Source organism: Lygodium microphyllum, chromosome 18 (genome assembly GCF_053477565.2).
Source record: "Lygodium microphyllum isolate KBCC chromosome 18, Lygodium_microphyllum_v1.1.10, whole genome shotgun sequence".
In the NCBI taxonomy this organism is placed as follows: domain Eukaryota; kingdom Viridiplantae; phylum Streptophyta; class Polypodiopsida; order Schizaeales; family Lygodiaceae; genus Lygodium; species Lygodium microphyllum.
This window is the reverse complement of record NC_141152.1, coordinates 77796701-77824021: the sequence shown is the minus strand read 5'-3', so window position 1 is coordinate 77824021 and position 27321 is coordinate 77796701. Positions and strand designations below refer to the sequence as shown.

Genomic DNA, 27321 nt, shown 5'->3' with positions numbered 1-27321 from the left:
GTAGTCTCTCATGCTCTCCCCTTCTAGTAATTTGATGTTCATCAGCCGCACGGTGATGTTATCCCCATAGCCAACCTCAGCAAATTGCTTAATGAACAAATCCTTTAGCAGATTCTAGCTAGATGTGTGCGCCCCCTCACTCTCATTCATTTAATGCATCTTAGCGTGAATCATGATAGACAACAATTTAAAATGAACTGCATCCAAAGGATCCTACCTCCTTGTAATCGATGGTGGGTTGTAGTGTTAGTTGCCCATCTTGCAACAACTCTTATCACTTCCTTTGGTGGTTCCCCCTTGGTGTTGGCAATGATGTGATGGTTCTTCCCTTTCCTTGGCTCTTCATGTAATGCCGATTGTCATCAGCTCTATCCTATTCCCTTCTTTGATGGCAATCCCTTTTTTTCTTTCCTTTTAACAGTTGTGAAGGGGACAAAAGAAAGATGTATCAAAGGTGATGAGATGAAGGGATTATGGGAACCAAAGACTAAAGACATGGTTAGGAACTATGTTGTTGGTGTCAAGGTATGGTGTGATAGGGGGATGAAGATGAGGGGATTGGTGTTGGGAAGGATGGTCAAATAGAGGTTAGGAGCATAGAGGGTTTCTCTGGAGGTAATAATGTTGTAGCCAGCAAGGATACTAATGGTGGCAATGATAGCCATGGCAGTAATGTCCACCTTCAGGAAGCACAAACGTTAGGACATCCATACCACTGAACATTGTTAGTACCATGTGACATGAGCATGACTTGTTGCCATGGAAGACAGGACTCTATGAAGAACCAGTCATGGCTAGAAAGAGACTGAAACAATTTTCTCTGTTTGTGTGTGTGTTATTTCTTACTTTCAACATATCATGGCTAGGAGGGCACCTATTGTCATATTTCATGGCTGAGGCTATTGGGTGGCTGCGAGGAGGCTTGTGCTAAGAGATGTCGATGTTGTCAGAGATCAAATCACCTACTATTGTTTGAGATCAAGCAGCCAAAAGGTTGCACCACTCGCTATGTCATGGGTAGCACCAAGAGCATAGACATCTCTCATGCAAAGCTCCATCATCAATATAGTAACAGAGGGTTCGATAATGACAAAGACTATGAAGATGAAGGGGGGCTATGGTTTAACCTAAGCCCCCCTATCAAACTAACAAATGAACGATGTTATTTTTTTAATAATAAATAATAAACAAAAATTAACACTAAGTTCTAACATTTTAAAAAAGATGTTAACCTTATTAACGCTAACCTTAAAAGACACTAATCTAACTAGCACTAGCTTTAAAAGATACTAACCCTACTAACATTAACCATTAATAGAAGACACTAACCTCTCACCCAAAAAAAAAGCCAATGGTCTTTCTAAGCCCCCTACCTCCTAATGTTAACCTAAAACTCAAAAATAATCTATTGTACTTTCACATCCCATGACAACAATGGCAACTACTATTTTCAAATGATTACCTTATTAGTCCTAGTTGTGATTGTGACCAAAAAGTTGAAATCTAGAAATGGAGCCAAGGTACATAAACAAGAACGAGGACAAAAATATAACAATTCAAAATTGTTTCAGAGCTGGTAGGGTGTACCTCCCCTATTCTGTTGTATGAGACACACGAGCAACCACGTGCTCTTGGTCTCGACAATAAAACTAAAATGTTGGGCAGCATGTGCTCAATATTTTGGGACATTGGACACCCTCTTTCTGATTCAAGAGATTTGAACATGTAATGAATTGGCTATCTCTCACTTAACCTCTTGTATATCGCAAAAACCACATTCATTTGTAGTGAACTCACTTGGCCCACCTTCAAGCTTCAAGGTAGCACTTGGAAAACCTCCATGATCCAAGCATGTACCCCTTTCCTTCACCCTCTACAACCTTCACATGCAAGGAAGAAGCATAAGCATAGGCATGAGAAAGTTCTCAAGAGGAAGATAGAGGTTTCACCATTGGTCCCTCACACTCAGATACTCCCTCTCTCAAGCTCTCTCCAAATTTCACTCTCTCCCTCACTCACAATGGAAAACAAGATTAGCACAAAATTAGCATACACATGAATAAATTTTTCCATTTTTTCTCATCCTTTAAATATAAAAATTTTAGGGTTAGGGTTTTCCCATCCCACGGGCATCCATCCCACTTTTGGGCCTAGAGACTAGTCTCCCCTTATTTCATGCACCTAAATCTATTATGATTTGATTATTTTGTACATTAGGTGCTAGTAATCCAATACAATTTGCATGGGAGAGAGCTTAGCTCTCATGACATAGTCTTCTCTCAATTTCTCAAAGCAATAAAAATTAAACTTTTGATTCTTCAATGTTATTGTTTCTCCTTTGTGTCTTGCATGTGGGTAACAACCACACTTTGTAAGCTTGCAAGGCTTGGTATGGAGGGCTTGTGGGATGGAGATAGGACCCAAATATAAAAATTTGGGGGGTTTAGAGATGTTTTTGGGAACCCCCTTAAAATTTCATTTTGGAGGGGACTATTCTCATTCCCATAAGATTCAAGAATGAGGGGCCAACATTTTTGGGGCCTTGAATTTCTATGGGCCATTCATTTGTGCATGGGAAGAAAATCATGAAAGGGACCCTATTTTATATTGGAGGGATGTTTCCATCCATCAATATATGTATATATGTTTTACACACATGTGTGCATATCCCCCCCACCCCCCACAATTAGCAAGTTTTATTTTCTAAACATATATTTATACATCATGGATTAGTAAATATGCCCTAAAAGCTCACCTAAAGAAGCTCTCCAAAAGAATACACTTGCTCAAATGTCCCTAATGTAACATACACTCTATTTAGCCTAGCTATAATTTCCTCTCTCAATTAGGACTATGGTCCTATGAACGTAGCACATAAGGAGGCATATGATCTAGCACACTCCACTTCCATCCCCTCGAAGGTAAAATGATTCAATGAGTGAGTCACTTATGCTTATGTAGTGTTGAACACCATCATCTTCGTCACACACACACAAAGGAGGAGGAGGAGTATTATTAGATTGAACAACTATAAGAGCCCAAATTGGCCCATTATACAAAAATGGAAACAAGTAAAACTTAGGGAACTATCATGTTTCCCAAAAAAATCAAGGAAGCATATTTGAAAATAGACATCAGCTCATAGACAACAAATATATGGATAGACTAAAACTAGGAATATGATTCATTTCTCAATGACAATGGTAAATGAGAGTTGAACCCATATGAAAAGTTGCACATGTAACAAGAGGAAAAAAATATCATCCCATGATGTCTCTCATGGGTCTATCTATCATTAAAAAGCTATAACATCGAGGCTTAAGAGCTCAATGGTGTGCCAATGTCATTTATGTCACTTTGTAGCTCTCCTAAGGTAAATCCCTATGTTGGATCCACATGACTATTTGAGGAGAAATAGGATGAATTCTCCAATATGAAAATGGTGAATGAGAGTGAAACTGATAGGACAAGTTGCACATCTGAGTGTCAAGAATCGCGTGGTGGGGGGAGTTGCTCAAGATGCTGCGTCGAACACACACAGAATGCACAAGGAGAAGCTCACTCAAGAGACAACAAGAGAGATGGAGGCCAAAACGTCTTCTTGCCGGTTTCTTCTTCTTCTTCCACACACTTTACAATATACACAAAGTATAGATAAGATACAACATAAAGAAAAGTGGTCTACTAAGTCAAACAATGTATAACCGACTACACTAGTCGACTGGCGCTATAACTATGCCAGCTGTAAATAGGTATAACAACCTGAATATAATAAGTAATGAGTCAGTGGCCATGTGAGAGTCATAATGACCACCGACATGCTAAGTGTAGACGTGTGGACCCATCTACCCAAGCGGTCCATCATCAATGTCCACATGTGTTGAGCTTGTCATCTCAACACTCCCCCTCAAGCTCAACTACATCTTTGCAAACTCCAAGTAAGCTTCGAAACTTTTGAAGCTTCTCTATACCCAATGCCTTCATCAAGATGTCAACTATCTGATCCTGTGTGCTGATATACACCAGTCAATCTCACCTGCTAGTACCTTCTCTCTCACAAAGTGGTAGTGTACCTCAATATGTTTTGTCCTGGCATGGAACACAGGGTTCCTAGCCAACTGTATACTGCTCATGTTGTCACAATAAATGACAACTGGACCTTCCACCTGCACATCCAAATCAGCCATTAACTTTTGTAGCCATACTACCTCACATGCTGCAACAGCGGCACCTCTATACTCAGCCTCTGTACTCGACAAAGAACCTGTAGATTGCTTTTTGATGCTCCAAGCAACTGCTGCACTACCAAGAGAGAACATGTATCCGTTGGTAGATCTTCTATCAGACATACTAACAGCCCAATCTACATCTGTGTATCCAAACACCTGTACATCTGTACCTGCTTCATAGAAAATTTCATAATGTAATGTGGACTTCACATATCTCAATATGCGTCTGACTGCATCCAAATGTGGCTTTCTAGGTACTTGCATAAACTGACTCACAAGACCAACAGCGTAGCTCAAGTATGGCCTTGTAATGGTCATGTAGATCAAACTCCCCACTATCCTCCTGAACATAGTAGGGTCATCTATCTCATCCCCAACATTAGCACTCAACTTTACATTCTACTCCAACAGGAATGAAAGTGGTTTGCATGCTATCATACCACACTTGGACAACATATCCAAGCCATACTGTCTTTGGGACAGCCATATACCATCATCACATCTGATCACCTCAATGCCAAGGAAGTAGCTTAGCTCACCTAAATCCTTCATCTCAAACTTCTTCTTCAAAAATTCCTTGACTTCAGCAATCCCACTATCACTATCACCTGTAATAATCAAGTCATCCACATAGATGACTATGATGACCAAACCTGCATCTCCCTTTCTCACATAAAGTGAGTGATCAGCATCAGAAACATAAAAGCCAATATTGACAAGATACTCTCTGATCTTGTCAGACCATGCTCTAGGTGCTTGCTTGAGCCCATAGAGTGCCTTCTTCAACCTGCACACATATGTGGGATGCTCTAAATCTTCATAACTTGCTGGCTGATCCATATACACTTCTTCCTACAAATCACCATGCAAGAAGGCATTTTTCACATCCATTTGCTGCAACCTCCAACCTTTGGCTGCTGCCAAAGCAATCACACATCTAACAGTTGCCATCCTAGCAACTGGATTGAAGGTTTCACCATAATCTATGCCATATGTATGGGCATAGCCTTTTGCAACCAGCCTAGCTTTGTACCTACTAATAGAGCCATCTGCATTGTGCTTAATCTTATAAACCCACTTACATCCAATGGCTTTCTTGTCCTTTGGCAATGATACTAGATCCCAAGTCTTATTGGCCTCTAATGCAGCCATCTCCTCATCCATTGCTGCATCCCAATGAGCATGACCAACAGCCTCCTCAAAACATGTGGGCTCAACATCCTCAACTAGTTTCACCATATAAGCATAATAGTGAGCTGCATAACCTTCAAAACCAAATCTTTTAACAGGGTATCTCACCCTATTAGACCTGCATACCACTCGATCACTCAATGGAGTCTTTACATTAACGCGTGCTCTCTGCACACCTGGAGTCCTCACTAAAGGAATGCCAAGCTCATCATCCAAGCTCTCTGAGCCACTGGAGTCTCCATCAAAAACTGCATCAATGCCTTCTGACACTTTACTCTTTCCTTTGTCTTTACCTATAGTGCTACTAGATGCACCTGAAGATGTAGAGATACTCCTTAGTCTCCCAGACCAAGGACTACCAGATGATGTCTCTGGTCCACTAAGAGTCCGTGGTTCTTGCTTTTCAGCCTGCACATGAGTGTCATGATCATCATCATCATCCAATGCATCACCACTAGATGCATACCAACTGCTCATTTCATCAAAGATGACATCCCTGCTCACTCTGAACTTACATGTGACAGGGTTATAACAGCGATACCCTTTCTACTCTAAAGAGTATCCAATAAACACACACTTTTCAGCCTTTGGATCCAATTTCTTTCGCAACTCATCTGGCACATGAACATATGCAATGCAGCCAAACACTTTCAAGTGTGAAACATCAGGCTTCTTACCTATGAAACATTCTTCGGGGGTCATACCGTGAACTGGAGCTGTGGGAGTTCTGTTCATAATATAAACAGCAGTATGAACAGCCTCAGACCTTCATGCTTCTCTTGTTGGCTAAGATAGGGTTCTGGCCTCCAATTGTGCCATATGCCAAGGTTTGTGTTAATGGATACTTCTAGGATCTTTTCATGTTGTGGAGATCGATGATGTAGGACTACCGTTTTGCACCTCTCCATTTTGCACTAGTTAAGGATCCACTGATTAGAAATAATGAATTCTCGGTGATTGACAAGGTTATCAAAGGGCTACCACTCCTCGATATCTTAGAATGTGTCTACTAGATTACATTGGTCTTGGTAATGTGTTTAGATACCTATGGGAGTGTATGACGGTTAAGGATGTTGGAGGGAGGTGTAAAAATGATTGGTAGATGCTAGGTTTCATGACGGGATTACTTAGAAGTATTATCTGGTGGGTTGTAAGGGAAGAATGAATCCAATTGTTTGGCCAGCGGATTGGCATGCCATTAGAGGCCTTACTCTTTTAGCCATATGGGAATCTAGAAATTGGTTATATTTAGAGTGATGACTTGGTTAGTAGCTACCCCTTATGATAAGTTTTCTCGTTTAGCTTTGTGGATACTAAAGGTATTGAATAGTTCTACCATAATGGCAATGATAAATTATTCGTTTGTAAGATGTATGCCCATGTGGATAGTACTTAGCTATTGAGTAGTGTTGTAAATATATTACCCTGTTTAGTGCATGTTACTATTTTGGATTTTTTAGAAAAAGCTAAACCATCAAAGCTCGAGGAAAATAGATAGATCTTGGTGAAAGAATCAACTATACGAAACATTTGAGTGTAATTCATAATTAGAGACTTTGAGACAAATGGGATTGGAAATGTATAATTCTCTTTGTATGAGTGTGCTTTCATAGACTTGAGGACCTTACAATTGTTAGTTTGGGAGAAGGTGCAACTTGAGTTGATCTGAAATCTTTCTTTGGGATTATGTATATATTTTACATAATACTTAAAGTGCACTACAAAAAGGAAGACTCGAATGTGAATTATTGGTGAGAAAGAGCCTTGCAGAGGTGTAAATCAATTTACTTCAAATCAGATCAAATTTTAATGTGAAAGAGTTGGTCAAATTAGGTATTGACAACACGTCCAAAGAGACGAGGTCATTGACTATACAACCAATTGTAACTGGACCAACTTAAAGGAGTTGATCTTTTCCCCAATGGATCAAACAAAGCAAAAACCTCATAGGTGATTTGAGGACATTGCAATGAGCAGGCTTACAGTGTCGAACTCTGCTTGAGGATTGAGGAAATTTGAATGAGTCTTTGAGTGTGTAGGGAGTTAACTAAGGGCTATGTAATGTAGGTCTACAACTAAAACAAATGAAATCAATTCAATTTCAAACTCCATTAGGCGAGTCCTTTTGTAAATGGTCTTCGCATTACTTAAAATTATGTAACGACGTTCACACGCCAGAGTCGGGGCAACCATACTCTCGAGAAGCGGAAGGAGCGTTCACACCGGGGTTGGGGGGCGGGGGTGGAGGGGGGGGCATTTCTTGGATGGAGATGCCGCTACTGCTGCGGCTGAGGGCGGGGCCGGCAGCCTCGAAGCCGGTCGGGTTGCGGGGAAGATGGCCATAGTAGCTCGCCCACGTCAGCGGCAGCGCCACGAAGGGCGCGTTGGCGTGGTGGGAGGTCGGAGGAGGCGCCGCCGCCGCCGCCGCCGCTGGCGGGGCCTCAGCTGGCGCCGCCCCTCCCACTGACGCGTCCTGGTCCCCGCCGTACGCCCCGCCTGCGTGGCATAGCCAGAAGAAGCGCAGCTTGTGCGCGCTCACCTCCATCGACACCCTCACCCGCCCCAGGTTCCTGTTGCCGCTCCCGCCCCCCGCCGCTCTGGGCCCGCCCCTTGCTGACGTCATCCCCCCCGCGCCAGCCTCCAGCACCTCGCCAGCTGGCCTCCGTACTACCTGTCCCGCCTCCTCGTCCAACTCGGCCCCACCACCTTTGCCAAATCAAAAATCGAAAATGTCAACACCAAAAGCCAAGGTTTATTATATAAAACGAATTGCAAAATTTTCAAAAAAAGTTTGAAATTTTACACAAGGTTAAACACTTTGGCTTTTACAATATTTCAGTTATAAAAATAATAATTACATGTATTTTGGTTTTAAAATCCCTCGAGAATTTTGAGTCAAAGGTCTTGGCCTTTGCTATCAAAAATCTTATTCGTGAACACTAATCGAAATGCTTCGAAAAAAGAAAAGAAAAGAGAAGGAAAAACCTTCGTTTTAAACATGCCAATAACCAATCAAAAATACATAGCTCACTCATGTTTTAGTTAGAATACCCTTCAAGGAAACAATATTTTAGTTATAATTAGCGGATTGAATTCTAGAATCCCAATTAGAAGTCTCCCATGCCCTTACAATAGGAGTGCACTAGCCTTTTTTGAACGTTTTGCTAATTTTTAATAAAACTAGCTCTTGCCCTTATTTTGATTGGTTTGGAAACTAGTTCTTTGTGAGCGTTGCTAAAAATAATACATTCATCTCTCAAGCTCTCCATCATGGAATACATATCCTTAGCAACAGATCTATTCTACTTTACTAGCTTTGGTCTTCAAATATCATAATATGCAAGTACTAGCCATGGACCACATAATATATATTACCTTCAATGTATGAGTTCCTAGTTATGATCTAGAAGCTTAGACGCAAAAGCTTTTGTATTATGCGGTTCCATTGTAACCTCCATCTTAGTGAACCTTTGTTGCCAAAGGAGCTTTCAAACACTTAGCACACTTATCATATCGTAAGAAATGAATTGTGGTGGGGCAATGATATGACAACCCAAATTAAAGTTGCACATGATGAATGTTGTTGAACCAAAGAACAAAAGGGAGAAGATGGTGCTATATGATTGGAGCAACCCCATTTACACCGCTAGCCTTCTAGAAGCACTCACCTTGTTTAGGGTGCTTAGTTGCTCCTCTATGCACTCTAAGAACTTGAACCCCCACTAGCACCGTGACGTACCCTTCCCTTTCATACCATTCCACAAACACATTTTGTTGCACACCATTCATGTGACAATCTCCCGAGGGGTCCCCCTATAAGAAATTATCTATATAACGTGCATTCAAAGGATATTAAGAAATACCCTTTCTTTACATGCTATAAGGCCTTAAAACAACCCTTTTTAATTTACTAAACTTACGATTTTTTTAAAATTGTAATTAAAAAATCCCTTTTGTAAATAATATTGTAAAATTTACTAAATATAATACCCTTTCTTTTGAACTCACATGGTATCTTACATGTTCTATAAGGTGGACTCCTCAGGACAATCTAAGGGCCTTTGGATGGGTGGATGGTCGTCAAGTTCTAATAGCTAGTTGCAATGAGGTGTCCCCTTTAATATCCTTGGTTAAACTACTTCACTTTGTTTAAAGGCTTTAATAAAGAAAGGGCCATTAACTTTTTCACTAAGTTTTTAAAACATTCCTCTCTCTCTCTCTCTCTCTCATGCCTTGAATGAAACCCACCACAACAAAAAAAAAAACCTCAAGGTAGGGCAACCCTCTATGACTTATGGCAAATATATTTGTTTTTCCAACTTACAATTTTAATACCTGAAAATTGCACACAACATTGTCCTTTGTGACTATTACAACATTTTGCAAGGTTTTCTTATGAATACAAACCAGGCCATAGAAAGTATACATTAGCATTCCAGAAAATTCATAATGAAAAATGTAAGAAAAGAGAGAAGGGAAAAGAGGAAGAGAGAATATCCATGTATACTAGTGATATATTTCAATTGCTCTACCCCAAAAAGACATATCAAGCATAACAATAGCATCCCCTTATGAGCAAATGGTTTTTTTTTTCCCCTTCAAGTTTAAAACCTTCATTTTTTCATTTGAAGGTTCTTAACAAAATTATTAGTTCATTTTTAACTTTAGGTAAATTTTAGTATTTGTAAACTAAAATAATATCAATTAGGTCCAAAATATTAGAAGCCTTGCTCTTGTTCTTAGCTTATCAAACGTAAAGTGGATTTTCTTCTTTGACTTGTCTTCATCAATGTCAAAGTTATAAGAGCGCAATGGGATCAAGGCATGGTTGCATTATTTTAGAACAAAATGACTTTTCCAATCATAACTTATTGGCTTTATTTTCAAGACACATAATAACTTCACCACTTCCCTTAAATAAAAGAGAAAAGGTAGAAAGGAGATGTGCCTTTAGATTGCTCGTTATATGGAGGATGTAATAAGAGAATGGATAGAAAATCTACTTTATACTCATGCCCTAGAGTGATGATCATTAACTATGATAAATTGGCTTCGTATTGGCAATTGGATATTTGTCCATAATGAAAGCCTATGTGTCATGTTTGTTAGTGAGTAGACACTTGCACAACATCCTTAAAGTTCTTATTGGCATGCTCACCTTCCATAGTTTCTCATTCAACATAAGGGATCTATTGTTCTCTATCTATAGTATGTTTTTGACGTCTAATTATTGTAAGACCATAGCTAGCACCTATATTGAAATCAATATTTGCATCTCATATATTGTTTTGCTCAAGTGGCTAGGCATTAAGCTTTTACAACATAAAGAACCTTGATTAAAACCAAAATACTTCAATGGCTAAAGTTGCTCAAGCTTTTCTATATTTGCCCTCCCCAAAATTTGAAAATATGAGTTATATTATTTTGTAAGGACCACCAAGTTTGATTCCTGATCACATGGCTATTATTCATTTACTTGCTTTATAATTGGCAAGCTTGAAAGTGGAATATACAATGGATAGTCCAAACTCCAAATATCAACTAGATTGTACAACATATTGAGTACTCCAACTTTCTACAACCTAGGGCATGAAAAATGATGTATACCCTAGTGGCCACCTTTTAACATAAATTTGTCATGTATTTCCAAAATGTCCTAGTCTATCACTGTTCAAACTTCACTCCATCAAAAGAGTGTCTTGAACAAAACAAAAATATCATTCACACATATATATAAATAATAGAGGATTACCTCTTGTAGATAAACTTTTTTTATTGGCTCACAATCCCCAAAACACATGTTTGCACACACATGCACGCACGCACACACGCACGCACATAATGGAATCAAAGGTGCTTTAACAAGGGCTCCCTCAAGTATGAACTACAATAAGTTGATCATTGACTACTTTGAACTCAATTTAAGGAATAAATGAATACTAAAGGGTGTGCATTTTTTCTTATAGTCTCTACAAATTTTATCAAAAATGTCGTAGCCAAGAAGTCTTTTGATGATGCTATGCCCATATTTTAATTCCAACCTCTTAAGAGACTCAATTCATATTTGTTTATTTATTCAAGGCCAATTTCTTATGTTGATATCCTAACTTCTCTATTCTTCTTTGGTGTTATGGATATGGGAGAATTCATTCAACATATTCTACAAGGATGATGAATCCTACATGGGGACATAGTGTGCACGAACTTCTCCTTGTATTTCATATTGGTATCACTATCTACATAATTGCATGATCTACTCATATGTTGACCCATGTTAGCAAAACTAAGGATTGATGTCCTTCATATCCATGTATTCTTACATGAATGAGCCGTATTAGTATTTAAGCAATCACTTGATGAGCTACTACTTAAACATCACATTAGCTAAGCATTGATGCACATTCTCTTAGTGTCTCTAGAACCAACCTGAATGTTGATAGCTAAAGCTCTTCTTCCTTGAACTTTTGATGCTTCTCTTGGGTTTTTTCCCTTCATTATAAGAAGCTACTACAATTCATTGCAAATATCACTATCAAGTTTCTCATGTGTTGCCAAAGCTTGGCATATCCCTAGGGAGTTCATCTTACAGAACATGTAAGATACCACATGAGTTCCAAGGAAAGGGTATTTTATTTAGTAAAATTTATAGGATTATATTTACAAAAGGGAGTTTTAAATTATTATTTGAAAAAACCCCATGAATTTAGTAAAGTAAAAGGGGTCATTTTATGGCCGTATAGCATGTGAAGAAAGGGTATTCCTTAATACCATTTGAACGCACATTATATAGATGATTTTGCATAGGTGCACCCCCCGAGAACATATCTAAAGTAGCACATTTATATAGTTGGATGATTTTGGCAACATCAATGCTAAAGTGGAAAAGGTGTCATGATATTGCCATATAGATGACACAACTATAAAAGGTTGTGCTACATAAGAATTACATAGATTAATCAAACTCTGTGAATGTGGCAGAGTGCATTAATGTCACATTTATGAAAGCTATACTCTTTCATTACTTGAGAGGTTTGGAAATTTATTTTTGGGAGATGCATATATGGCAATACCTTCCAAGTATCACTTGGAAGGTTTGAGTGAGAGCTCCATCCTTTGCAAGGGATGTTTATCCCCCTAGAGAGTGAAGCATGCAATAGGATAAGGTGTTGTGGTTTTACCTAGAAGGTGGAACTAGACTAGATACATCTAGTAACTCACACATCCTCCCAACCAATTGGGTTGGTAGTCATTAGCCTTAATTCATATTCCCTTTTCCTAGATTAAGGATAAGCATCAAAGTTCCATAAGTTATTGAGATCCTATTATAACAAAATTGGATGTGTGTGTGTGCTTTTTGCTATAGTGATTTTCCTATTAATGGTAAGATAAAATGGGAGCAGGGCAATAGGTAATCAAGTCCCTTGCACAATTAGAAGTAGAAGGTGATAGGGTGGGGATAATGGAGCACTCTTATCCGTTGCATACTTAGAAATATCGTTAAATGGTTAAGTAGAAGGTGATAGGGTGGAGACTATGGAGTACTCTTACCACGATCAGGTACTGCAGCTGGAGGTGACGGTGATGATTTTGAGTTGATTGGTTGCGTCTTGCCAGTCATAGTTGAAGGACGAGTAGCATCACTACTTGCTACAGTCGCCTTGTCACGAGCATCTATGGGCACTATCTCTTTACTTGCTACCGTTTGCCCGTGGACAAAATCATGATCTGCTGATTCTTTTCTTGCATCCATATCTTTGCCGATTCTTCTAGCTGCCGAATTGCGAATCCCCTCCAATTCTTTCATCAGCAGCTCTTCGGTCACAGCGACGAACTTAGAAGCTTGGGCTGATGCCTGATTCTGGATATATTTGCTTGCCGATGATTTTAGGCGCTCGGCATCGATGGCATACTCCTCAAGAATGGCGGCTGTGTGAGCTGCTAATTAATCCATAAACATGGAAATTCAAGCTTTTGGTTAGGGCTAGAAATGAGCAGGATATTCGAGTTGACAACGCTATTGATGATTAGCTAACTAGCAACAAACTGGAGTAAATTCAAAGCATTCTATGGAGCTGAATATAGATGGTTAATTTATCCACGCAGCTCGATAGACCAAATTATTTATAAGGATCAAGTGATTATTGGAGTGAGCTAATGAGAGGTTATTAGCTGATCAAATGTAAAGACAATTTGAAGCATGGGATTGAGATGATGATTCAATCTGAAGATACTGATAATCTGAAGCGTTGAATTGATCAGCAGATAATTGCAAAGATGTTTTGAAGCATTGGATGAGCTGATAATTGGGCTTATGATTAGCTGGATGGGTAGAGAATAATAATAATCGGAAATAATATGGTTGGGATTGCTGGCCGCCTCAGCCCTCATCTGCACCGACTCAGGCCGGTAGCCCTCGCTCTCACCCCCGCCTCCCCTCCCGGCCTGAGTTGTCATTCGCTGTGAGGCATACGATGTTGGAGCAATGACAACCTGTTATTACAATATGCAGCTGTAGCAGACGATCATGGAGGGCTGATAACTGGTTATTTATTACTATATGCAGCTGTGAGAGGAGGGAGTGTATATATATATATATATATATATATATATATATAGATGTACTAGTACGTACCTAGACGAGCGGAGCTGTGCAGGGAAGCACTATGGTTACTACTCTTGGCAGCTTGATCTTCGGCGATGGCGGATTCACGGGCGCAGGAAGAGAAGCGGTCCTGGGCTTGGTTGTAGAAGGAGGAGGAGGAGGAGCGGGAGGGGCGGGGCGGCGGGAGCAGCTTGCGGGCGAGGGAGGCGAGGAGGCTCCAGGCGGGCTGCAGGAGGGCCAGGCCCACCTTGCCGGCCGTCGCGGCGGACAGCACGCTGGCAACCGCCGCCACCGCCACCGCACCAGCCACTGCTCCGCCCACGATTTCCGCCACCGGCACGTGGGTCCCGGAGCCGGTTGCCGCCAGCGGCGACGGCGACGGCGCCACGTCGACTACCCCCAGCAGCTGGCTCGACGGTGCAAGGAATATGGGCGGGGACCAATTGCTAGCAGCGGGCTGTTGGGCCATGGTGGTCCTGTTGCTGCAGCTCAGTGCTTAATACTGTTGGCCACGGTGGAGGAGGAGGAGGACGACCAGACGAGAGAGAGAGAGAGAGAGAGAGAGAGAGAGATAGAGAGAGAGAGAACCCTGCTGCCCGTCAATGCTCACTCGTCTACAAAGTCCCACTATCACATATGAGAGTCCTGCCCCTGCCCGTCCTCGAGATGGCAAGCTAACGTCTCCCTACCAATGCTCACTAAAAACTAAAGTTGAATGTAAAGTGAATTGTATATTTCATCTATTTTGACCAATATATATGTCCATTGCCCACTCATTATTTGCACAAAATAAACCTGTCACATGCCACATAACCATACAAAGCCACACATGGGCAGCTCCCCAACATCTCCTTGACACTCTCACGTCATAAGTTTCAAGTCTACCAAACACCAAGGTTTAATAATATAAATTTGTCAAAGTGACATTCACATCCTGTCAAAGAAGTTTTAAAACCTTGAGATTTACATACCTCCTAGTTATCAAAATGGCAAGTTGCAACTACTAGGAATCTCCTTCTAAAGTCCCTTTGGAATTTCAAGTTGAAGGTCTCTCCACATATAGGCTAAAATGCTTATCATAAGCAATGATAAGGTTCACTTTCCAACCTAGCTATTTTTCCATCATTTGTTACAAAATAAAACTTTAATGTAGACTTGGCTCTTCTATTAAAGGTTTCCTTGTACGATTCAAAAAGACTTTTCCACATAGTAATATCTTCAAGCTTCTAGCCTCCCTCCAGCTTTCTCCTATTCTTGTGCACATCATTGTTGGTTTATATAAATCTTCATATTTTAGTTAGAAGCCAATAGTACTATATGTAGCTTCTTACTCTTGTACAAAAGGTCTATTTAATCTTACCTCTTCGAACAAACGGTTCATTTTTTCGGGTAAAGACTTTCAATAAAGCACATGCATGATAAGGTATAGTATCCCCAGGAATGCTCTACCGACCACCGACTTACTTCAATCTTACTTGTGGTATTCTCCACTCATCACAACAAAATATTAAGTTTGTGCAAATATAGCCCCTCATAAGCCAATTCAAGTTGAACACTTCTTGAAGGACATTTCTTTCTCTTCTCTAGCTTCATGTTCATTGTTTACGAAAAAAGACCAAGTTCTTACAAATATACCACTCATAAGTTGATTGAAGTCAAACACTTCTTGAAGGACATTTCTTTGTCTTTTCTAGCTCCATGTCCATTTTTAATAACAAAAGATTCATGCATAAATATTCAAACAACTCTTTTAAATAACTATTTTGTATCTCAAGCTTATAAGCTAGCTCAACATATATATATATGTGTCTAGTGTGTCAATAATCATACATGCGGAAGACACATATTTTAAATATCTTAGCTTAAATATGAACCAGGTTGACATGTGCAACCAAGTTCATGTAGTGGTATTGTATTTGTTTTTAATTCATGTGCTTATTTCTAAATAGTTTGGTAGAGGGTGCTTTGCATCTTAATCTCTATGTTTGACAAAACTACACGATTTTTAAGAAGTTTTTGAATGAGTTTAGTTACTCACAAGTTTTTAGAACTAATTAGACTTGGCTAGAAACTTATCGTATAGCCTAAGATGTCCTCTTTATGAAGAGTACCTTGTAAAATATGAAACCCTAAAAAAGAAAATTGATTGGTAAAGTTTGACATGTGGTGGCTTTCATATTTCACCAAAATTTTTGGCTAACTTTTAACTTTGCAAAAGCATAGCAATAACATAAGAAAACACATAAATATGCTACACAAGTAGCATACCAAAGAGCGCTCACAAGTCTCTTCATTGTTTTATAATAATGGGGAAATGTGCTATTCTCCTATTCTTTGTAGAAGATATGCAATTTCGTTTACCTTCCTTTACTGTCTATTATGAAAAAAGGAAAAGAGATATGTTCTAACCTTGTGAAAGTTTGTATGTATCAAGATTGTAGTTGCCTTTGCTAAAATGAAGAAGGATGAGACATAATAGAATGAGCAAACTATATTAATTCTAAGTACTACAATTATTGGTAAAATTAGTTATCAAGGTAAAATGGAAAATCATCCAAGTTCAACAAAAACTCAAAGATATTGCTTTCTATATTTCTTTTGATATTTGGTAGGATTTCTCTTCTTCATTTCTATTCTACAAATTGCAATGGCCAAGTGGGGAAGGGTGTCCTAGCTATTGGTTAGCATTGTTAGGCTCTTTTTGGAATTGAAGCGAGGATATGTGGAGAATATGTGTGTCACATTATGTGTATTTAGATGGGCACACATGGGTACTCCCCGAATATTTAATTCCTAGAGTCTTAATAAGTAATGCCTATTTTAGAGACCGTGATAGTTAAGCTATGAGTAGGAGGCTACTATGCTAATGTAGTGACTTAGCCACCAATATGTTTGGGAAAATCATTGCATCATGTGCAACCATTTCTTTATCCATAGCATTATTATTCCAATTCTCATTACCCCCTTTATCATTACAATTAGTGGGCTCTATAACCTGCACAACCTTAGCCATCTATGCTTTGTGATGAGCTACATAGCTATCATATATCAATCCCTACATGGGCTTTCTTACTCTGTTGACTTGTGTGGACCTAGATCACTACCAGATGCTTTAGTATCATCTTGTGACTTCCTCACACTAGGTGTCTTTATAGATAGAATCTCAAACTCTTCATCCAAGCTTTACTCGAAATAATCTAAATCCATATGAATATCATAGAAACTTAATGATACATTATTCATAATAGCTAAGTCCCCAACCTTCTACTTGCCTCCTTTCCTATCTGTGATGTACTTGGTGACAATGTCTATGATTGTTTATACACAACCATACTCTCATGCACATTATCTCCAACTATATCTTGCACATTGCTATACTAGCTACCCATGATAATATCTTACTAACTCTCAACTCACGTGTAAAAGGGTTATGATATCCATATCCCTTCTGCTCAAGTGAATATCCCACAAATATATAGTTTTCTACTTTGGGATCCAATTTACAATGCAACTCATTAGAAATATGCACATAAGTAATATATCCGAATACTAGGTTCTTAGTTATATACAGTACATGTAGTACGTCAACCAAATATTTTGTTTTACCATCATGTATACTCGAAGGTATGTTTCCAATATGAGTAATGGGATAGGTTGTATCATTCCCTGTCTCCACATAGCCTAGGGAATCATTCCCTGTCTCCACATAGCTTAGGGAATCTAAACTACGTATCTCTCTAAATAGCTCTTCATGAGAAGCCATATAGTTGGAGGCACTTGAGTCTAAATACTAAACGTCATTCTTAGATGAACCATTATTAGTCATAGTATTCATAAAATGTTGCATGACAAAGAATGCCTCGCATTTTTCATCATTGTTTTTGCTAGTGGATGCATAATTATCTTTTGTTTCTTTTTTTCATTTCTAATTTCAACCTTTTTAAAAAAATTATTAGGAATATAACCTTTCTCACCACAATGCCATCATTCCCTATTATGAAAACAATTCTATTGTTGTTGATTAAAATCTTAACTTGTCCTCTTTGGCTCCCCCTTCCAGATTGTCCTCCCCCATTTTCATGTGTACCATAACTTTCATCATGACCACCACCTTGGCCTTATTCATAATCTCTACCTCTACTAGTAGAGTAAAATACATGTTTGGGCTTGCTTTTACTTTGAGAAGAAGAGGAATCCAAGCCAAGGTTCTTCTCATTAAGTATCACCATTGAAATCAAATCTACAAAGTTAGGGATTTCATCCCTAGTATGCATAGATAACTTGAAGCTCTTGTACTCATCTCTAAGTCCATCTAAACATGCTTACAGAAAATTATCATGATCAACTACTATATCAATAAATCCAAGAGCTTCCACAATACTCTTGATCTTTAATGTATAGTCATTGATAGATAGATCTCCTCTTTTAACTTGATTTAGCTTTGACTTGAGCTATAGCTTTCTAGCCTTTGTATTCATCTTAAATAATCTTTCCAGGTTCTTGCATGCAATAGCACATATTTCATATTCCTCCAAATAGCCCATCATATTATCTATGATACTCATAGATAGTTAATGCATCGCTTTATTTTGTGTTTGTTCACAATCCTTCTTAGCCTTTATTTATTTTGAAGTATCATTCCATTGAGGAACTTCAGGTGCCATTGCCATGCCTCCTTCAATATAGTTTCAAACACCTTTTCCCTTCAAGGAAATTTTCATCCTAAACCTCCATCCAAAATATTTTTCTTATCAAGCTTCTCACTCACAATCTGGTTAAAATTGTCAGACGTTTTGATGAGACAATAAGGCTTGTTAAACTTGCCATTTGCAACCAAGAAAATACTAGGTCCACTACAATCAAAACACGTAGCCCACAAGGATTGCAATTTGCAATTTGTATATAGATGCTCTCTATACCTACAACCTAGCAAACACTTGAAACCTTGTAGATTTAGAATTTGTAACCTTTACACTTGAAAATAACAAATACACTTGAATCTATAGTACATCTGGCAACTACTCTTAACTAACTTGCAATGCCAAAATAGAGGCCAAAGTGACCTCAAATGGCAAAAATCACTATGAGAAAGCCTTAAAGGACCTATCTTAGTATATGCACTACTCTTCATGCTCTACAAGTTTCATTGGAATCGGAGCTATCAGTAACACCTATAATAAATCATCTACATACCGTGCAAAGGGTCTTAAAACTCTTTCTTTACATGCTATAAGGTCATAGAATAACCCCTTTTACTTTACTAAACTTGTATCCCCTCCCCCCTTGGGAATTGGAGACTACTGCCCTACTAGCCTCAAGATCCTTCTACAACTAATTGAACAAGATGGAAGAGCTTCTCACCCCTTACTTGTTGCTTGCTTTCATGCTTGATTGTCATTACCTCAACCTGCCATTGAGCTTTGTGCAACCATAGGACTGCTATGATACCATGTAAATAAACAAGAGGAGAGTGAGGTGAAGCAACCAAGAGCACACTTATGATTGAGACTTGAGCACATAGAAGTAGGGCTAAAATCTTTTTCCTTTTCTTCCTTCTTCTTTCACAAAAAAGAACTTAGTCTACAACATGATAAAACACTAATGTAAAAGTACTAGAACATATGTTCATGTGGTCACTAAGTGTGAACTTGGTAAGGATATATGAGGTGGCATAATGAATGTGCCATAACCAAAAGTGGACTATATGGGTGTAGTCTAGGTATAGAAGCACTGGTATATCCTCTATGTCGGTTAGCTAACACACTAACAATTATTGTTAGGGTCATATCATGCTTCAAATGGGTATAGGCTTCATAAGGCCTTATATATGGGCTGAAGCAAGCACCCAAAGCATGCCATGATAGGATTGAAATATATATTGTTAGCACTAAATTATTTAGAGCATAGATTGATCACTCACTTTATGTATGTGAGAGTGATGTGGGCATTATAGCAATTAGCATATATGTAGATGACTTGATTATTGTGGATGATGATGAGATAAAGATTGATCATGTGAAGAGTCTTCTGACAGTTGAGTTTGAGATGAAGGGTTTAGGAGAGCTATAGCTATGTTACTTATTGGTACAGAGATAATTAAGACTCTAGAGTGTATACGGTTTTCATAGAGATAGCATGCTTTGGATACGCTGAAAAGGTATGGTATGGTTTCTCAAAACCTCTAGATATGCTGAAAAGGTATGGTATGGTTTCTCAAAACCTCTAGATTTCATTTCTCAAAACCTCTAGAGATATTATGCTTTGGATATGCTGAAAAGATATGGTATGGTTTCTCAAAACCTCTAGATATGCTGAAATGGTATGGTATGGTTTCATAGAGATAGTATGCTTTGAATTTGCTAAAAAGGTATGGTATGGTTTCTCAAAACCTCTAGATTTCATTTCTTTTCTCTCTCTCTCCTTTTCTTCTCTTTGCGCTTTTTTTCTCTCTCTCTCCTCTCTTTTCCTTCTCTCTCTCTCCTCTATTTTTTATTCTCTCTCTTTTTAAATTTTATCTTTTCTCTCTACATGTTCTCTCTCTCTTCTTCTTCTTCTTCTTTCACTTTCTTTCCCCCCAGTCTCTCTTAAAGTATGTAAATTTTATCTTTTTCCTATATATAATTCTCTCTTTGTGTTTATATTCTCTCTCTTCTTCTCCTCTCTCTCATTATCTCTCTCTCTACCCCCTTTTATTCTTCTCCATTTTCTCCTAATTTTCCTTTTTTTTCTCTCCCTCTCTTCCTTTTAAATTTTATCTTTTTCTTCTCTCCTCCCTCTTTTAAATTTTATATTCTCTCTCTCTCTCTCTCTCTTAAAAAGAATTTTCAGTTTTCTCTTTTCTCTTTTTCCCCATCTCTCTTTCTCTTTTCCTCTTTCTTCTTCTTATTCTTCTTTTCTCTCTCTCTCTCTCTCTCTCTCTCTCTCTCTCTCCTCTCCTTTCTTTCTGTCTCCTCTTTTTTCCTTTTTTTTCTTCTCTCTTTAATTTTTTTTTCTTTTCTCTTTCTTTTAAATTTTATCTTTCCTCTCTCTATAATTCTCTCTGTGTTCAAATTCTCTCTCTTCTTCTTCTTATTTTCTCTCTCTGTCTCTATCTCCCCTCTCTCCTCTCTTTTCCTTTTTTCTTTCTCTCTCTCTCTCTCTTAAAACTTATATTTCCTCTCTCTATAGTTCTCTTTCTCTCTGTTTCCCCCCTCTCTCTCTCCCTCTCCTCTTCTTTCTTTTTTGATCTTTGTATATTTCTCTTTCTCTCTCTCTCTCTCTCTCTCTCTCCTTATTTTAATTAAAAAGAAAGATTCTCTTTTTCTCTTTTCTTTTCTCTTTCTTTTAAATTTTATATTTCATTTCTCTATAATTCTCTCTCTATGTTCAAATTCTTTCTCTATAATTCTTATTCCTATTTTCTCTCTCTCATTTTCTTCTCTCTCTCTCTCCCCTCTCTCTCTCCTCTCTTTTCCTTTTTTCTTTTCTTCTCTCTCTCTCTCTCTTAAATTTTATATTTTCTCTCTCTATAATTCTCTTTCTTTCTTTTAACTTTTATCTTTCCTCTCTCTATGATTCTCTCACTATGTTCAAAATCTTTCTCTTCTTATTTTCTCTCTCTCATTTTCTTCTCTCTATCTTTTCCCCCTCTCTCCTCTCTCCTCTCTCTTTCTTTTTTATTTTTCTTTCTCTCGCTCTCTCTTTCTTAAATTTTATATTTTCTCTCTCTATAATTCTCTTTCTCTCTGTTCCTCCTCTCTCTCCCTCCCTCCCTCTCCTCTTCTTTTTTTTACTCTTTCTCTCTCTCTCTCTCTCTCTCTAATTAAACAAAATGTTTACATTAAAAATTTTAATCTAACAGAGAGAGAGAGGGAGAGAGAGAGAGAGAGAACCTAGGCCCTATACATGAGAGAGATCAGGGGGGAGGGGGAGAAGAAAAATGTTTAATTAAAAAAAGACTAATCTCTTTCCTCTTTCTTAGGCATATTCTTTTCAGCCATCAAGGCACGTGCAACTTCTGCAATATGCATGTTTTTCCTTTCTACAACCCCATTTTGCTGTGGGGTATACTTGCATGTGAACTGTCTCTTTATCCCATGAGACCTCAGAAAATCACTGAACTCATTTGAGAGGTACTCTCCCCCTCCATCTGACCTCAAGCACTTTACTTTCAAGCATGTTTCTCTTTCAACTGCAGGCTTGAAGGTTCTAAAGTGCTCAAACACTTCACTCTTTTCCTTCATAAAATATACCCACAACTTTCTAGAACAATCATCAATGAATGTGACAAAGTATAAACTACCTCCAAGAGATACATTTTGTGTAGGCCCCCAAATGTCCGTATGTACAACATCAAGGATATTTCTGCTTACATCTCTGTCATGTGAAAAGGGTTGTCTTGCCTGCTTACCAAATTGACATGCTTCGCATACCTTATGAAATTCTGCAACTTTAAATGTAGGCAAACCTGTAACCAACCCTTTGGACTGCATTAATTTCAGCCTTTGTACATTTGCATGTCCAATGTGTTTGTGTCAAATTTCAATGTCTGCAACAACACCTTTTCCTTTGGCATACATAGCAGCATTCATAGTAGGAATTCCAGCATCCAGAGTAAACATACGTCCAACTCTACTTCCCTTTGCTACCAACCTGCACTTGTCATCGAAGTCTTCTACAAAGCAGCCCTTTGCATTAAATCTGAATTACAACCTTTGCTCTACCATTTGACCGACTGACACCAAGTTCTTTGTAATAGATGGCACATGTAATAATACATCTGAAAGACTCTTTGTCTTACCATCATGCAAGGACAAGGGAACTTTTCCAATGTGTGAAATTGGGTGGCATGAGTCATCACCCGTCTGCACATAACCTGCATTCTGCAAATCCTGCATCTCTCCAAACCATTTTGCATGGTTGGTCATATGATTGGATGCACCTGAATCAACATACCAAACATCTTCATGTGTTCCCTTTCCTATAACAGCATTCAGCATATGCTGCATAACGAACAAACGTTCATTTTTGTCTTCATTCTGTCGTGAAGACGATGCATAGTTTCCTTGCTGCAACTTACCACTGCAGATATCATAACATTGGGCTGCAATATGACCTGTTTTGCCACAGTAGTGGCACACAATACCAGAGTTGTTAGAACCTCTGTTCTGCCATCCACCTCTTCCTCTAAAGCTCCCCCTGCCTCTAAAGTTACCACGACCTCCTGAAACCTGCATATCGCCAAATTGCTGATTCAATCTGTTTTGCTGGTTGTCACTACCACGTCCTGTACCACGGCCTCTTGAAGAGAACCTGCCACGTCCCCTTCCTGAACTGGAGTAGAAAGCTTGGACCTGTTCACCACTTCTTTCAGATGTCTCACTCTGCATGTTGATCTCTTCAGTGATCATAAGGGAGACCAACTCATCAAAATCTGGAAATGGCTTTCTGACATATACGGAAGTTACAAAAGGCTTCCAAGCCTTTTCATTGTTAAGTCCACCCAAGGTAGACGACACCAAATCATCATCATCGAGCATTGCATCAATCGCTGCCAATGCATCTGCAATGCTTCTTACCTTCAGTGCATACTCATTGATAGACATCTTCCCTTTCTTTAATGTATTCCAACTCTTGCTTGAGTTGAATCTTTCCTGATTTTGTATTTACAAAAAACATACTTTCAAGTATGGTCCAAGCTACATATGAATTCTCTGCATTTCTAATGTGTCCCAGCATATTATTGTCAATTACTGCAAACAACCAATACATTATCTTTTTATCTTTTGCATTCTATTCCTTCCGTGCCTTTGTCTCTTCTGCAGTTGGAGGATCACTCACCTCCGGCTCCTTTTCTTCACCTGAAACAAACTCGTAGAGGCCTTTTCCAATAAGGAAATTCATGACACGGAACTTCCATGAAGGGTAGTTGTTCTTGTCGAGCTTCTCAATGATGGGGCTTCCACTGTTCTCTGCCATTATCACAAAACTAATACCAAACAGCAAGCAAATCTTCTACAACCCTCGACCTGTAGTGCACAGCAATACACCAGACAGCCTTTTTCACTGTCTGCTCAACAATACATGCAATCTGCAACCAGTTTGCAAATAAACCTTGTGTTTACTTGCTAGTAAACACCTTTGAACTTACAGATCTGAAATCTGTAACCTGCGCACCCACTTTCGGTCAATACAGTCAAAGTCAGAGTGTACCCTGAAACTGCTGTCCGCAACCTTGCGGCTCTAAAACGGGCCCTGAAACGGCCTCAGATGCCAAAATAACTGCGATAAGCCCTTAAGGGCTAATCTGTAGAATAGATAGCGCTCTTCACGCATACCAAATCTCACTGCAATCTGAGATTTTTGCTCTGCCCTACTTCCGGTGCCTCCACAAGCACTATCCAAGAGAGAGAGTGGAAGAATGGGAGAGATTCTTACCCGTGGCTTGCTTGCTCACACCTTACTTCTTCTCCTTCACTTCAACCTTCGAAATCAGTCTCTCTCAGTGGTGCGGCTCTGATACCATGTCAAGAATCGCGTGGTGGGGGGAGTTGCTCAAGATGCTGCATCGAACACACACAGAATACACAAGGAGAAGCTCACTCAAGAGACAAGAAGAGAGATGGAGGCCAAAACGTTTTCTTGCTGGTTTCTTCTTCTTCTTCCACACACTTTACAATGTACACAAAGTATAGATAAGATACAACATAAAGGAAAGTGGCCTACTAAGTCAAACAATGCATAACCGACTACACTAGTCGACTGGCGCTATAACTATGCCAGCTGTAAATAGGTGTAACAACTTGAATATAATAAGTAATGAGTCAGTGGCCATGTGAGAGTCATAATGACCACTGACATGCTAAGTGTAGACGTGTGGACCCATCTACCCAGGCGGTCCATCATCAATGTCCACATGTGTTGAGCTTGTCATCTCAACACTGAGTAGAGGAGTAAAAACATCCCATGATGTCTCTCATGGTTCTATCAATCATAGTCAAGCTATACTATTGAGGCTTATGAGCTCGATGGTGTGCCAATGTCATACGTATTTTTCAACATTACCTTGTGCGGGGATATGAAGTAGATTTATATCTCTATGTGGCTCTCCTAAGGTAATGCCCTATGTTGGATCCACATGAATATTTGAGGTGTGCTTCTTTGAAGTATCTAAAAAATGTGATTGTTAAAAATAGTTTTTGTCTAATCTATTTGAGGTGTGCTTCGTTGAAGTATCCGTTAAAAATGGTGATTGTTAAAAATAGTTGTTGTCTTATCTTAAAAGTTACCAAGAACATTATGAGCTAAGCATCATTTTCACAAGTTTCCATAAATAGCTACAAAATTGGACAATAGTAAATTCTTGTAGCTCTCAACTATGATTGTGTTTAAAGCATAACTTAATCATGATCCCTTTCACCGTATCTAATTAGATACCTTGTTCAAGTCACATATATGATTATCTATAGGACCAATGCAATCATGTTCTTTTTTGCATCGTTTGTACTACATCATAGGGTGTCTTCAAGATTGTTGAGCAAAGGATCTAAGGAACAAGTAGCATTACAAGTGGTTTCAAGATAGGGATGAGTGGACTCCATACCCTGGGGAAGAAGCATGTAAACAAGGATAATAAGCAAGCTTATCCCAGTATGGAGAAGGTGAGTAGAGAATGCTAAATGTTTGCCTAAACATGCCTTATTATTGGTATGATTAGTGTCCACTATACCCATAAAGGTAATCATCATAGTGCATGTAGAAGTATGTACATCCAGGAATTAAGGGCTATCATGGAACTAAATTGCACACTAGTGATTGAGAGACCAATAGATACAATCGGCCAAAATTAAAGGCATCACTCTTTTGCCTTGCCTGAGTACAAAGCATGGAAAATTCCAAGGAATATATGGCTACATATGCCTTCTTGAAAGGGCTATGTGTGTGGTATGTCTCTTTGAGTACCCTTAAAGTTATGGTATTTCATCCAGTGGATTAGCCTAAATCTTGAATAGTACCGGAGTTTACATATAATGGGGAGACAAAGGTGTAGGTAGTACTACAGGGAGGATATATCTACTTGGTGATTACTTTTACAAGGCTGATATTCACTCAAGAGAGAAATTAAGGATCAACGAACTCAATCTTATTCAACATTAGGATCAACTAACTCAATCCTATGCAACATTCACTTCAACAAAGAAACTAAGGACCAACTAACTCAATCCTATGCAACATTAGGATCCATCAAGAAGCCCAAAAAAAGATATGGGTATCTTACACATTTCTTACATTAACACTCTTATATGGAGCTCCTATTTTGGATCAAGCCTCCACCACTAGAGGAGATCCACAACAAACTAGATCATCAAAAGATAAGAGGGGATGTTTGTGATGGATGGGAGCACAACGCAAGGCCCCTTGTGATGATGATCACTACTATAATCAAGAGTAAGTCTTCACCACTACACGAGATAGTCAGGATAGGGATGGAAGCACGCCTATTGCGGCTCAAAACCTTTTCCACAAAGGCATCTTAATCCATAGGATTTGGAACCTCGCAAGACATAAATACTCTAGACTTTCTCTACAGTTATCTAGAAAGCTAGCATTGTAAGGTGACACTGAGTGCCAATATGCTCAAACAAGCACATAGCTACAACTACATGGGCTACATATGGATTACCTTCCACATCTATAGTATAGCTTTGGACTCTCCTTTCTTATAGCTCAATCAAGAGGACCTCAATAGGATCATCAGGAGGGATATTATTCAACTAAACAAATCCAGGACTTGGTTGACACCTACCGATGATCTAGAGGCTAAGATGGATTTCTTTCAAAAATGTATTCTACATTTACTTAGTGATAACTTTGCGATTTAGTGGAGGTATACAGACATGCACTTATCCCTATAGTATGGTATACATTGGTTAGCTCCGCTTATCATGATACTAGTTACAGATAGGGATTTGTTTTATTATGAAGCAAATTCTCTCCCTTCAAAGGACCAAATCTGCTAGCTTTTGTAGTCTAAGCTAATGACTAACGAGCAATACATGTGCAAGTGCCAAGTGTACTATGAGATCAAAGGGTTCTTTGACTTTCTACTCCAAGAGGGATTAGGACTAGTATCTAGGGTGATGGACTTCCTACATCAACACGCACTTGGAATCTTACTCTTCGAGTTGCACAAACATAAAAAGTACCTCCTATATTACCAAGGGAGGCACTTGGAGATATACTAGTAACACATACTTAGTGATTTCTTAAGACCTACAACTTTATCTAACACTCTAGAGCATAGTTTGGATCGGTTTTAGA

At 38.9% G+C, this 27321-nt stretch overlaps 1 protein-coding gene across 1 annotated transcript; it reads right to left on the bottom strand.

The window, feature by feature from the left end:
- Positions 1–7329: 7329 nt before the first annotated feature.
- LOC148021049 (uncharacterized) lies at positions 7330–14706 on the bottom strand. Its single transcript, XM_087698202.1, has 3 exons — positions 14053–14706; positions 12969–13355; positions 7330–8126 (listed from the first exon to the last, which is right to left on the bottom strand). The coding sequence occupies exons 1-3, from the start codon at positions 14489–14491 to the stop codon at positions 7588–7590; spliced, it is 1365 nt and encodes a 454-aa protein (XP_087554328.1). The 5' UTR covers positions 14492–14706; the 3' UTR covers positions 7330–7587.
- Between the last annotated feature and the right edge of the window lie 12615 nt (positions 14707–27321).

Bases quoted from the DNA above. Each gene is read 5' to 3' on its own strand.
- LOC148021049 (XM_087698202.1), bottom strand. From the start codon at position 14,491: ATGGCCCAACAGCCCGCTGCTAGCAATTGGTCCCCGCCCATATTCCTT. The intron at 13,356-14,052 runs GTACGTACTAGT...ATTAATTAGCAG, and splicing joins GCACAGCTCCGCTCGTCTAG to CTCACACAGCCGCCATTCTT. The intron at 8,127-12,968 runs GTAAGAGTACTC...GATTTGGCAAAG, and splicing joins AGCTGCAGTACCTGATCGTG to GTGGTGGGGCCGAGTTGGAC.